General features: G+C 44.2%; 1 protein-coding gene and 1 long non-coding RNA gene across 4 annotated transcripts; both read right to left on the reverse strand.

Annotated features, from left to right (window-relative positions):
• Positions 1-202: 202 nt before the first annotated feature.
• On the reverse strand, positions 203-14616 carry gatm (glycine amidinotransferase (L-arginine:glycine amidinotransferase)). Its single transcript, XM_029720532.1, has 9 exons — positions 14356-14616; positions 9314-9535; positions 8878-9073; positions 8529-8719; positions 6596-6733; positions 2726-2890; positions 2277-2340; positions 1982-2098; positions 203-1752 (listed from the first exon to the last, which is right to left on the reverse strand). Exons 1-9 carry the CDS (start codon positions 14422-14424, stop codon positions 1640-1642), a joined length of 1275 nt encoding a protein of 424 aa, XP_029576392.1. The 5' UTR covers positions 14425-14616; the 3' UTR covers positions 203-1639.
• On the reverse strand, positions 3314-5845 carry LOC115166757 (uncharacterized). 3 transcript variants are annotated; one of them, XR_003870358.1, is made up of 3 exons: positions 4497-4688; positions 4164-4237; positions 3314-3798 (listed from the first exon to the last, which is right to left on the reverse strand). It is a non-coding gene; the product is annotated as an uncharacterized LOC115166757 (long non-coding RNA). The 3 variants fall into 3 exon arrangements; XR_003870359.1 differs by lacking the exons at positions 4164-4237; positions 4497-4688 and adding an exon at positions 5455-5845; XR_003870357.1 differs by lacking the exons at positions 4164-4237; positions 4497-4688 and adding an exon at positions 5358-5845.
• Positions 14617-14867: the final 251 nt, after the last annotated feature.

The raw sequence follows: 14867 nt of genomic DNA on the forward strand, positions 1-14867 counted from the left end.
GATAGTTTTATTCAATGTGAATAAGCTCATTGAGTTATTTGATATAAACATTTATTGAGTCAGTCCCCCTGGTTGGGTTGACAGACAGACAGACAGACAGACAGACAGACAGACAGACAGACAGACAGACAGACAGACAGACAGACAGATCAAATATAACAATAATGCTATATTATTAAATGTAATAATAATGACATATTTCTCCCAAAATGTATTTTTTATTTTTTATAATTTATATTGCATCCTTGAGCCATCTTCAATGCTTTGGAACAATCGAATATCAATTCAAGATCCAAAACACTTGATCTCCAAGAGTACATTACATGTGCATCAAGGAAAAAACTACTACGAACGTAAACTAGGATTGTAATGACGTAAACACATGGTGTGTCCCAAATGGTACCCTATTCCATATATAATACACTACTTTATGCACTATACACGGATTAGGGTGCCATTTGGGACAAATCTAGTGACCTCCTGAACCTTATTGGTCTTTTGACCATGCAAACAGAAGCAGCTTAGCAGTGTAATGAAAATAACTAGCATAGATCTGGCTCTGTTGCTATTGTAGAAGACAGCAGAGGCATAAGGTATCAGACCGGGACAAATACATAGTGTAAAATACTTATGTAAAATACTTGAAAAAATACATGTACTTGAAAGTATTTCAGTTGCACTTGATTTAGCTTGGCGTTTGTACTTCCGGGACCATATTACATTGGTTATATTCTACCGGTCCAAACTAAATTAAGTGCAGTATTTGAAAGTATTTGAAAGTATTTGATATTTGACCCAGGTCTGCAAGGTATCACAATATCTGATATGGACCTCATTCTCCTTTTAAGAAAATATATAAAAGGCTAATTTCTGGGAAACAATGAAAAATGTATGAGCCCAAATAAAATACAATATATATATATATATATATATATAGTATAATATAGTATACATTTGTCTTAATTGATTCATTCTTTTCTCATTTTTTTTTTTTTACAAAATAGAAATACCTGAGATAAGAAAAACCATATTGTTTAATAATAATGATCTACTATAAAAAAGTTTGACACATTCTTTTAGATAAAAAAAAATCGTATAAATAAAAAATCATATGGCAGCATCAATTGATAATTGACATAAATGTTGATCTTTTTTTTCTGAGTTTTCAAAAGGAAGTAGTATAACGAACATCCACTCAGAAGTGCACTACATAGGGAATAGGGTGCCATTTCAGACGCAGTCCAAGTGTGATGTCATGGTTATCATACCCATAAAGTAGCCTACCCTGTCCTCTTTACAAACGACTCGTTTTTTTATGTTACTTAGAGTCGTTCAGATGGTACAACGTTGCTTCACAATAGCCAAGCCAGAAATACAGTATGTATTGAGAATATTGAGTACTTATGTTTTTTTCTTTCTAAAAATCAAGTAAAAAAAAAAAAACTTTTGTTGTTGTTGAGCATTAAAATGAACTCATAACCAAGCGTTTTCGCCAAAGGCACTGTCATGCACATAACTGTTTACTTTATTAAATCAACACGTGGTTTTCATTTTTTGAAATTGAAAAATCAACTGCAGATTGTTGATTGGGACTTTAACCTTACTTAAGCTCAATAAAAACTGTCTGTTTCTGGCATGGCTAGTGGAAGTAGGACTCGAGGGAACCACGGCGACGCACGTCGGTAGTCCAGCAGTGGAAGCCTCCTCCCAGGGAGTTGGCGTGGCGGATGTTCACCTTGATGGTCTTGATACCTGGAGAACGGAGGGAGGGAGCGAAGGAGGTCAGATAAACCAGAGGAATGGCAGTTGTCAAAAGGTCTGTCTTGGAACTTTATCTGAACTAACTTAAACAAACTAATAAAATCTATCAATCACTAAATAAAGATAAAAGGTCAATAACTAAATGGTTGAATAAAATACTTAGTGGAGGGATTCTAATGAATAGGTCATAGGTCATACATGAAGGTCATGCTCTACTCACCAAGGTTCTCAAACATCTTGTGGATGGTGTGCTCGTTGGCATCACACATGACCCGTTTGGGGTCCAGCATCAAGACATTCATGGACAGCCACTTAGAGGACATCCACAGAGGGTGATCTGATGGGACAACAGGTAGATTTACTAACCAGACACTCATAGATATCGTCACACCATGAAAAGACCACACCGACAGTGCTGAGTATGAGTTTTCTATCAACATATCAGGAAGTGCTAGAAATAGGGTTGTCTTTTGTTGATAGGTGTCTTGAATTCCCAAACAACAACAACATCATACCATCTGGAATCAGAGGGGTTGGAGGCTTCACCACGGTCCAGCCGGCCTTCTCAAACATCTCCACCTGAAGGAGAGAAATCAGAGATGCTGTGGGTCAGACAGAGAGGTCTCTTCCCATGTAGCGTTTTAACAGTTACAGCACCACTCCACTAGAGGGCAGTGCAGGAATGTATATACAGGGGGAAAGGGTAAACTGGTCAGGACTGTCATTTCTTGTTTCTCTCTCCTCTCTCTCGCTCTCTCTCCATTCCTCCCTGTCTCTCTCCTCTCATTCTCTCTTCACTCCTTCCCTCTCTCTGCACCCCCCTCCCTCTCTCTCTCTCTCTCTCCATCCCTCCCCATCTCTCTCTCTCCATTCCTCCCCGTCTCTCTCCTCTCATTCTCTCTTCACTCCCTCCCTCTCTCTGCACCTCCCTCCCGCTCTTCCTCTCTCTCTCCATCTGACTGACCTGACGACAGGGACGGTCAGGGTTGGACAGCACCAGTCCTGGCCCGATGATGTTGAAGGTGGCGTCGATGTGCATGGGGTTGGGGTCCTTGAATGAGATGATGTGGACCTTGTAGTCCGGGGCAAGATGGCGACGCATCCACTCAATCCCCATGTAGTTTGTAACCTGGAAATAGACAAATAATGACTGGAATCAATCAACAATAAATTGTTTACACTTTTTATGTAAAAGTCCTCTATTATTTACATATTATTCACTTAGGAATGACATGTTTAAATGATACCTAATAATTGCTTAGTAATATCTAGTACTAATATTTATACACCATTTGGTACCAGGTAGTTACCAAATGTGTTGAATTATTCAACAGCAAGTTCCAGAAAGTACCTATTTGAAATCATATCATTTCCTTGTGAATACCAGGTAAACACTTTCTGAGACATAAAAGAAAGTGTTGCGTTACCCAATTCATTACCTTCACTAGTTAACACTGTGGTCCTACAGAGCACCCAATTCATTACCTTCACTAGTTAACACTGTGGTCCTACAGAGCATCCAATTCATTACCTTCACTAGTTAACAGTGTGGTCCTACAGAGCATCCAATTCATTACCTTCACTAGTTAACACCGTGGTCCTACAGAGCACCCAATTCATTACCTTCACTAGATAACACCGTGGTCCTACAGAGCACCCAATTCATTACCTTCACTAGTTAACACTGTGGTCCTACAGAGCACCCAATCAATTACCTTTACTAGATAACACTGTGGTCCTACAGAGCACCCAATTCATTACCTTCACTAGTTAACACTGTGGTCCTACAGAGCACCCAATTCATTACCTTCACTAGTTAACACTGTGGTCCTACAGAGCATCCAATTCATTACCTTCACTAGTTAACACAGTGGTCCTACAGAGCATTCAATTCATTACCTTCACTAGTTAACACTGTGGTCCTACAGAGCACCCAATTCATTACCTTCACTAGTTAACACTGTGGTCCTACAGAGCATCCAATTCATTACCTTCACTAGTTAACACTGTGGTCCTACAGAGCACCCAATTCATTACCTTCACATTACCTTCCTACAGAGCACCCAATTCATTACCTTCACTAGTTAACACTGTGGTCCTACAGAGCATCCAATTCATTACCTTCACTAGTTAACACAGTGGTCCTACAGAGCATTCAATTCAATTCATTACCTTCACTAGTTAACACTGTGGTCCTACAGAGCATCCAATTCATTACCTTCACTAGTTAACACTGTGGTCCTACAGAGCACCCAATTCATTACCTTCACTAGTTAACACTGTGGTCCTACAGAGCATCCAATTCATTACCTTCACTAGTTAACACTGTGGTCCTACAGAGCATCCAATTCATTACCTTCACTAGTTAACACTGTGGTCCTACAGAGCATCCAATTCATTACCTTCACTAGTTAACACTGTGGTCCTACAGAGCACCCAATTCAATTCATTACCTTCACTAGTTAACACTGTGGTCCTACAGAGCTGGTCCGTACGTAGGCCTCTAGGCCTGTATGTGATTAGTGGCTCTGAACTTGGTCATTGACAAACAATAAAAGGCCACTAATTTCAAGGGGTGTCCACATACTTTTTTTTAGATTAAGGAGTGAACACAGTGTGACTCTATAAACGAATATGTGGCATTGTGGCCTCCAAACCTGACTCCTCTGGACAAACAGATCCCTGCCAGCTCTGATGAAGTCAGCGGCGTCGAAGCAGAGCACCCAATTCATTACCTACAGAGCACCCAATTCATTACCTTCACTAGTTAACACTGTGGTCCTACAGAGCATCCAATTCATTACCTTCACTAGTTAACACAGTGGTCCTACAGAGCATTCAATTCATTACCTTCACTAGTTAACACTGTGGTCCTACAGAGCACCCAATTCATTACCTTCACTAGTTAACACTGTGGTCCTACAGAGCATCCAATTCATTACCTTCACTAGTTAACACTGTGGTCCTACAGAGCACCCAATTCATTACCTTCACTAGTTAACACTGTGGTCCTACAGAGCATCCAATTCATTACCTTCACTAGTTAACACAGTGGTCCTACAGAGCATTCAATTCAATTCATTACCTTCACTAGTTAACACTGTGGTCCTACAGAGCATCCAATTCATTACCTTCACTAGTTAACACTGTGGTCCTACAGAGCATTCAATTCATTACCTTCACTAGTTAACACTGTGGTCCTACAGAGCACCCAATTCATTACCTTCACTAGTTAGCACTGTGGTCCTACAGAGCATCCAATTCATTACCTTCACTAGTTAACACTGTGGTCCTACAGAGCACCCAATTCATTACCTTCACTAGTTAACACTGTGGTCCTACAGAGCATCCAATTCATTACCTTCACTAGTTAACACAGTGGTCCTACAGAGCATTCAATTCAATTCATTACCTTCACTAGTTAACACTGTGGTCCTACAGAGCATCCAATTCATTACCTTCACTAGTTAACACTGTGGTCCTACAGAGCACCCAATTCATTACCTTCACTAGTTAACACTGTGGTCCTACAGAGCATCCAATTCATTACCTTCACTAGTTAACACTGTGGTCCTACAGAGCATCCAATTCATTACCTTCACTAGTTAACACTGTGGTCCTACAGAGCATCCAATTCATTACCTTCACTAGTTAACACTGTGGTCCTACAGAGCACCCAATTCAATTCATTACCTTCACTAGTTAACACTGTGGTCCTACAGAGCTGGTCCGTACGTAGGCCTCTAGGCCTGTATGTGATTAGTGGCTCTGAACTTGGTCATTGACAAACAATAAAAGGCCTCAGAGGGACTCAATGTGTTCAGTGAGCCAGGAATCCGTCTAAACACCAGTTGTCTGTTCTGTCGGCTTGCTTCTTGCTCCAGACTGGGGATCTAATTGCAGCTAGGCAGTGTAGGCTTCTGTTGGGCAAGTTCTGCATTCCTAAACTATTTAGTCTCTTTATTAGGTGAACTGTAGCTACACTATAAGGCCAAAACAACGACACCTGGTCGTTGAACATCTCATTCCAATATCATGGGCATTAATATGGAGTTGTTCCCCTCCCTTTACTGCTATAACAGCCTCCACTATTCTGGGAAGGCTTTCCACTAGATGTTGGAACATCGCTGCAGGGGACTTGCTTCCATTCAGCCACAACAGAATTAGTGAGGTCGGGCCCTGAAGTTGGGTGATTAGGCCTGCTCGCAGTCAGCGTTCCAATCCCAAAGGTGTTCAATGGGGTTGAGGTCAGGGCTCTGTGCAGGCCAGTCAAGTTCTTCCACACCGCTCTCAACAAACCATTTCTGAGAGACCATTTCATGAAGCTCCCAACGAACAGTTATTGTGCTGATGTGGCTTCCAGAGGCAGTTTGGAACATGGTAGTGAGTGTTGCAACTGAGGACAGATGATTTTTAAACGCTACGCACTTCAGCAGTCCGTAGTCACGTTCTGTGAGCTTGTGTGGCCTACCACTTTGTGTCTGAGCCGTTGTTGCTCCTAGTTGTTTCCACTTCACAATAACAGCACTTACAGTTGACGGGGACAGCTCTATTAGGGCAGAAATTTGACGAACTGACTTGTTGGAAAGGTAGCATCCTATGACGGTGCCACGTTGAAAGTCACTGAGCTCTTCAGTAAGGCCATTCTACTGCCAATGTTTGTCTATGGAGCTTGCGTGGCTGTGTACTCGATTTTATACACCTGTCAGCAACGGGTGTGGCTGAAATAGACGAATCCACTAATTTCAAGGGGTGTCCACATACTTTTTTTTAGATTAAGGAGTGAACACAGTGTGACTCTATAAACGAATATGTGGCATTGTGGCCTCCAAACCTGACTCCTCTGGACAAACAGATCCCTGCCAGCTCTGATGAAGTCAGCGGCGTCGAAGCACGGCTCGTGTTCGGTGGTGACAAACTTTCCCTGGGCAGCCAGCTTGTGTCTGTCTTCCACCGTGCGGATGGGGTACTCCTGGAGGGGGCAGAGAGAAAGACAGATTAGAGAGACAGACAGGTTAGTCCTGGAGGGGGCAGAGAGAGAGAGAGAGATTAGAGAGACAGACAGGTTAGTCCTGGAGGGTGCAGAGAGAGAGACAGATTAGAGAGACAGACAGGTTAGTCCTGGAGGGGGCAGAGAGAGAGAGAGAGACAGATTAGAGAGACAGACAGGTTAGTCCTGGAGGGGGCAGAGAGAGAGAGACAGATTAGAGAGACAGACAGGTTAGTCCTGGAGGGGGGCAGAGAGAGAGACAGATTAGAGAGACAGACAGGGCAGAGAGAGAGACAGGTTAGTCCTGGAGGGGGGAAGAGAGAGAGACAGATTAGAGAGACAGATAGGGCAGAGAGAGAGAGACAGGTTAGAGAGACAGACAGGGCAGAGAGAGACAGACAGGTTAGTCCTGGAGGGGGGAAGAGAGAGCGACAGATTAGAGAGACAGACAGGGCAGAGAGAGAAAGACAGGTTAGTCCTGGAAGGGGGAAGAGAGAGAGACAGGTTAGAGAGACAGACAGGGCAGAGAGAAACAGACAGGTTAGTCCTGGAGGGAGAGACAAATTAGAGAGATAGACAGGGCAGATAGAGAGAGACAGGTTAGAGAGACAGACAGGGCAGAGAGAGAGACAGGTTAGTCCTGGAGGGGGGAAGAGAGAGAGACAGATTAGAGAGACAGACAGGGCAGAGAGAGAGAGAGACAGGTTAGTCCTGGAGTGGGGAAGAAAGAGAGACAGATTAGAGAGACAGACAGGGCAGAGAGAGAGAGACAGGTTAGTCCTGGAGGGGGGAAGAGAGAGAGACAGATTAGAGAGACAGACAGGGCAGAGAGAGAGAGAGACAGGTTAGAGAGACAGACAGGGCAGAGAGAGAGAGGTTAGTCCTGGAGGGGGGAAGAGAGAGAGACAGATTAGAGAGACAGACAGGGCAGAGAGAGAGAGACAGGTTAGTCCTGGAGTGGGGAGAGGGGTCAGACAGAGGTCAGAGACTGACTGGTTTAAAGGTAGACTCAGTGATTAACAAAGTAAACAGCAGTATCGGGACGATTTCCGCAACAGAGAGTTGAAACACGAAGCTAAACTTCTCCACCGTTTTTGGCAGGCTGCAGCCATCACACTGCAGCAGAGTGAAGTGTACCCATACAGATACTCTGTGTGAGTGCATCTTCTTGCATCACACTCATATTAAATATCTTTGGTCAACCCTGCTGCTCGTGGCAATGTCACATCTCTGAGTCTCAGTTTAAGGAGAGGTCAGAGAAACCGACAGGTTGGAACGGGGGGGTTGATTATCTACAGCCTTTAAGTTGTCATGTAGGAACTGTGTACCTTTAAAATGGCCCCTTGCCACATGAGTAAAATACACACCCTGTTCTTGGGCCAAATCTCATGAGTAATACAAGCACACTAAATTTGGGCCTAATCTCATGGGTAATACAAATACACTAAACTTGGGCCTAATCTCATGGGTAATACAAATACACAAAATTTGGGCCTAATCTCATGGGTAATACAAATACACTAAACTTGGGCCTAATCTCATGGGTAATACAAACACAGTAAATGTTGGCCTAATCTCATGGGTAATATGTCACTTCTAGCATGATATATGAGATATGGCCAAAGCACAGAGTAATCTATGCCACGTATAGTCTACGCTTTTATTCACCGCGGTTTACATAACAGTGAATGCATGTTTAGTATGTGATCCCTGCAGGAACAGAGACTCTGAAGTGAGTGAGACAGTCTCGGGGTCAGGATGGCATCTAACACCTCACCTGATCGTACAGCTCATCAGACATGGTTGGTTTTGGGGGGGTCGTCCACTTGGCACCCTTTCTGAAGTACTCCTTGATGAGGGGTCTGTAGGCCCGGTACTCAAAGAAGCGGGACCTCCAGGCCATGGGAGCCTCGATAATCTCATTCCCCACCACCATGAGGATGTCTCTGGGCATGGCAGCGTACATGCCTGGGTGGAGAAGAGGAGACATGTTAGAGACACACGGGGTTTTTTACTCAGTGTTCAGGTGGTGAATTTTCTATCAAACAATCAATAATTCAACCATATACCAAAAAAACAATCAATTAACCAATCAATCAATCCCGTAGCGCTCCCCCTCTGCCTACCAGTAGAGGTGAAGTCTGGAGTGTTGTACTCGAAGGACCAGTCCATGGGTTCAGGTCTCTGAACTGTAACTCCCTCCATGCGGAGAATATTGCACATTTCTTCAATCTCAGCAACAGCTTTCTTCAAGTGGTCCTCAGGAAAGCTTTGGCCCCCATACTTCTGGTAGAAGGGCCAATGCTTCTCATATGTGTTAGCCTGTTGACAAAAGTTCAATACGTAATTTACTCTAATGATTTATATTTTATTTGAGCTGGTGAGTCCCATTAAAGATTTGAATGTATTTGGCAAGGAAGCGGTTGCTATTTGGAATAAGCTAATTTTGCATCAACTCAATGCAATAATAATATATTTCTATATTTATGATGCATACATCTCAGTTTGAACATAATGTAGATTTGTTCTACATAATTGTGAGTTCTGACTTGATGACCTCACCTTGACCTCTACTGTGAAAGGAGGGACGCGCGCGTTCTCGGCGCGGCCTACGATCACCTCTTCGAGCGGGTCCCATTCGTTGTAGGCGCAGACAGGACACTCCTGTAGCTCAGGCTCAGTGACAGCGTTCTCCTCCAGGGCGCGTTGCGGCTGCGCGGCAGCAGCGGAACTCGAGTAGCTCTGGAACGTGCCCTGCACCCAGCCAGTCATGGCGCGGCCGAGCTGCGGGAAGATGAACAGCTGCGTCAGTATCATCCACTCACATGTCATGGTGTGGTCACACATTTCATGTAATGTTTAGAATTACAGGAAATGTGCTGTAAAACTGAAACCTTTTCTCTCAACCTCATGGCAAAATGTGTACAATAGCATCATATTAGCTATAAAACTGCAAATATTTATCTTTGCCCCATAGCAAAATGTGTAGCATTGTAGGAAGTTAGTTGTTTTCCCCCAAAAAAAATCCTTAATCATGTTTCGCTCAGACCTTGCGGGGCGCGAAACTGTGGTACGCCACTGGGTCACACTGCTGGCTCCGCAACGCAACACACTGGGTCACAGTGCTGGCTCCGCAACGCAACACACTGGGTCACAGTGCTGGCTCCGCAACGCAACACACTGGGTCACACTGCTGGCTCCGCAACGCAACACACTGGGTCACACTGCTGGCTCCGCAACGCAACACACTGGGTCACAGTGCTGGCTCCGCAACGCAACACACTGGGTCACAGTGCTGGCTCCGCAACGCAACACACTGGGTCACACTGCTGGCTCCGCAACGCAACACACTGGGTCACACTGCTGGCTCCGCAACGCAACACACTGGGTCACAGTGCTGGCTCCGCAACGCAACACACTGGGTCACACTGCTGGTTCCGCAACGCAACACACTGGGTCACACTGCTGGCTCTGCAACGCAACACACTGGGTCACACTGCTGGCTCCGCAACGCAACACACTGGGTCACAGTGCTGGCTCCGCAACGCAACACACTGGGTCACACTGCTGGCTCCGCAACGCAACACACTGGGTCACAGTGCTGGCTCCGCAACGCAACACACTGGGTCACGCTGCTGGCTCCGCAACGCAACACACTGGGTCACACTGCTGGCTCTGCAACGCAACACACTGGGTCACACTGCTGGCTCTGCAACGCAACACACTGGGTCACGCTGCTGGCTCTGCAACGCAACACACTGGGTCACACTGCTGGCTCCGCAACGCAACACACTGGGTCACACTGCTGGCTCCGCAACGCAACACACTGGGTCACACTGCTGGCTCTGCAACGCAACACACTGGGTCACGCTGCTGGCTCTGCAACGCAACACACTGGGTCACACTGCTGGCTCTGCAACGCAACACACTGGGTCACACTGCTGGCTCTGCAACGCAACACACTGGGTCACGCTGCTGGCTCTGCAACGCAACACACTGGGTCACACTGCTGGCTCCGCAACGCAACACACGATTACAGGGCCATTCACAGGTTTACCATATAACATTATATTATAATCAAATTGATTAAGATATTAAGCTTCCATGTGGATTTGTTTTGTATATTTTTCCAATCAGTAGTTGAACTGAGGTGATTCTTCAAGTCCATGATAACTATGGTTTAAAGGTAAGTAGACCAAGGACTAACCTGTTAGCTCAATCTGTTGCAGTAAGTAGACCAAGGACTAACCTGTTAGCTCAATCTGTTGCAGTAAGTAGACCAAGGACTAACCTGTTAGCTCAATCTGTTGCAGTAAGTAGACCAAGGACTAACCTGTTAGCTCAATCTGTTGCAGTAAGTAGACCAAGGACTAACCTGTTAGCTCAATCTGTTGCAGTAAGTAGACCAAGGACTAACCTGTTAGCTCAATCTGTTGCAGTAAGTAGACCAAGGACTAACCTGTTAGCTTAATCTGTTGCAGTAAGTAGACCAAGGACTAACCTGTTAGCTTAATCTGTTGCAGTAAGTAGACCAAGGACTAACCTGTTAGCTCAATCTGTTGCAGTAAGTAGACCAAGGACTAACCTGTTAGCTCAATCTGTTGCAGTAAGTAGACCAAGGACTAACCTGTTAGCTCAATCTGTTGCAGTAAGTAGACCAAGGACTAACCTGTTAGCTCCATCTGTTGCAGTAAGTAGACCAAGGACTAACCTGTTAGCTCAATCTGTTGCAGTAAGTAGACCAAGGACTAACCTGTTAGCTCAATCTGTTGCAGTAAGTAGACCAAGGACTAACCTGTTAGCTCAATCTGTTGCAGTAAGTAGACCAAGGACTAACCTGTTAGCTCAATCTGTTGCAGTAAGTAGACCAAGGACTAACCTGTTAGCTCAATCTGTTGCAGTAAGTAGACCAAGGACTAACCTGTTAGCTCAATCTGTTGCAGTAAGTAGACCAAGGACTAACCTGTTAGCTCAATCTGTTGCAGTAAGTAGACCAAGGACTAACCTGTTAGCTCAATCTGTTGCAGTAAGTAGACCAAGGACTAACCTGTTAGCTCAATCTGTTGCAGTAAGTAGACCAAGGACTAACCTGTTAGCTCAATCTGTTGCAGTAAGTAGACCAAGGACTAACCTGTTAGCTCAATCTGTTGCAGTAAGTAGACCAAGGACTAACCTGTTAGCTCAATCTGTTGCAGTAAGTAGACCAAGGACTAACCTGTTAGCTCAATCTGTTGCAGTAAGTAGACCAAGGACTAACCTGTTAGCTCAATCTGTTGCAGTAAGTAGACCAAGGACTAACCTGTTAGCTCAATCTGTTGCAGTAAGTAGACCAAGGACTAACCTGTTAGCTCAATCTGTTGCAGTAAGTAGACCAAGGACTAACCTGTTAGCTCAATCTGTTGCAGTAAGTAGACCAAGGACTAACCTGTTAGCTCAATCTGTTGCAGTAAGTAGACCAAGGACTAACCTGTTAGCTCAATCTGTTGCAGTAAGTAGACCAAGGACTAACCTGTTAGCTCAATCTGTTGCAGTAAGTAGACCAAGGACTAACCTGTTAGCTCAATCTGTTGCAGTAAGTAGACCAAGGACTAACCTGTTAGCTCAATCTGTTGCAGTAAGTAGACCAAGGACTAACCTGTTAGCTCAATCTGTTGCAGTAAGTAGACCAAGGACTAACCTGTTAGCTCAATCTGTTGCAGTAAGTAGACCAAGGACTAACCTGTTAGCTCAATCTGTTGCAGTAAGTAGACCAAGGACTAACCTGTTAGCTCAATCTGTTGCAGTAAGTAGACCAAGGACTAACCTGTTAGCTCAATCTGTTGCAGTAAGTAGACCAAGGACTAACCTGTTAGCTCAATCTGTTGCAGTAAGTAGACCAAGGACTAACCTGTTAGCTCAATCTGTTGCAGTAAGTAGACCAAGGACTAACCTGTTAGCTCAATCTGTTGCAGTAAGTAGACCAAGGACTAACCTGTTAGCTCAATCTGTTGCAGTAAGTAGACCAAGGACTAACCTGTTAGCTCAATCTGTTGCAGTAAGTAGACCAAGGACTAACCTGTTAGCTCAATCTGTTGCAGTAAGTAGACCAAGGACTAACCTGTTAGCTCAATCTGTTGCAGTAAGTAGACCAAGGACTAACCTGTTAGCTCAATCTGTTGCAGTAAGTAGACCAAGGACTAACCTGTTAGCTCAATCTGTTGCAGTAAGTAGACCAAGGACTAACCTGTTAGCTCAATCTGTTGCAGTAAGTAGACCAAGGACTAACCTGTTAGCTCAATCTGTTGCAGTAAGTAGACCAAGGACTAACCTGTTAGCTCAATCTGTTGCAGTAAGTAGACCAAGGACTAACCTGTTAGCTCAATCTGTTGCAGTAAGTAGACCAAGGACTAACCTGTTAGCTCAATCTGTTGCAGTAAGTAGACCAAGGACTAACCTGTTAGCTCAATCTGTTGCAGTAAGTAGACCAAGGACTAACCTGTTAGCTCAATCTGTTGCAGTAAGTAGACCAAGGACTAACCTGTTAGCTCAATCTGTTGCAGTAAGTAGACCAAGGACTAACCTGTTAGCTCAATCTGTTGCAGTAAGTAGACCAAGGACTAACCTGTTAGCTCAATCTGTTGCAGTAAGTAGACCAAGGACTAACCTGTTAGCTCAATCTGTTGCAGTAAGTAGACCAAGGACTAACCTGTTAGCTCAATCTGTTGCAGTAAGTAGACCAAGGACTAACCTGTTAGCTCAATCTGTTGCAGTAAGTAGACCAAGGACTAACCTGTTAGCTCAATCTGTTGCAGTAAGCCTTATCATGCACATTCTACATTTCACAAAGACAGATGCATTACAAGGCCAAAAGGAAAACCATTGGTCAATATAAGGTAAAGCCTAACAGAGCTGTGTTAGATAAGGCCTGTTGGTTTTGAGTCAAGGTGCGCTTGATAAACGCACTTATCTTGGTTGGAGGTATAATTTCATGGGGTCAGCGGGCGCATGCGCAGCTCTCAGTGTCAGTGGGTTCAGGGAGGGCCCGCAACAGCTGTCCACTGTCACTCACGCGCAAAAATTTGCTGCCGGACACATTTCTCTCTCTTACACATTTACAAATAAAGCAGAAATGTTCTCTTCCAATAAATACATAGGTTAAAGTTTTAATTTCTGTAGCAATTTTGCATTCTACTTTGTGCAGAAGGAATTGACTTAATTCTCAATTCCAGAGAACAGCATGCGAAATTCTTGAGTGACGCAAGTAATGCTGCTATATTCGTTTTACTTGAAACAAATACTCGTCTATGTCCGGACAAAATCAATTAATGAAAGAAAATGACATGCTTTTTGATTGGTAGGCCTACATTTATTTGAGTATTTTGCTGTGAAAAGAAAGAGTAAGAAAATAGCCTATTCATTTTATTTTAAAGAATAATGTTCAAAGTAATCAGAACAAACTCAATTAATAAAAAAAATATATTCTAATTATAAAAAACTTAAATGTGTTCACTTTTCTGAGTGACAGCCAACAGCTGTTTGCCGCAGCTGCGCTCTCCTGAGAGATCTCCACATTTTATGATTTTGTACATTTCTGAATAAACAAAAAACAGGAACTAAATACCAACCATAGCTCCGATCAGATGGGCGGCCTCGGCCCCCCTGCTACCTCCTCTGAGACACCTGACTCGCAGCATTGTCCGACCTGATAATGGTGATGGCTATTTGGGATATTCTAGCAGCGGGCGGCTTCGCGGCAGGACAAGATCCACCTGAATGTCAGGAGTTCTGAGAATGAATGGAAGACCCTTCGCTTTCTGATGCCTCTTTATATCCGCTCGCAGGGCGCCTCGAGGCATTGGGACAAGTTGTGGGGGGGCAGCCAACGTGACTTGAGAAAAATGTTCCCTGAAATTCTACACCTTACGCCAGCACATTCTTATCAGCCGCACACCCAATCTCTCCCACCACACAAATGGAAGAAAGTAACGTTACTGACTGATCCGTTTATATAAGTGGTTTTCAGTCACATCTGAAACGTTGCAGACAGACTACAACCCCCCAAAGTTAGTGAATAACATTTGCATATCACCATTCAATGATGAGATTATTAAACCTATTGCCTGAAAAGGGGATTGAG

Source organism: Salmo trutta, chromosome 29 (genome assembly GCF_901001165.1).
Source record: "Salmo trutta chromosome 29, fSalTru1.1, whole genome shotgun sequence".
NCBI classification, from domain to species: Eukaryota; Metazoa; Chordata; class Actinopteri; order Salmoniformes; family Salmonidae; genus Salmo; species Salmo trutta.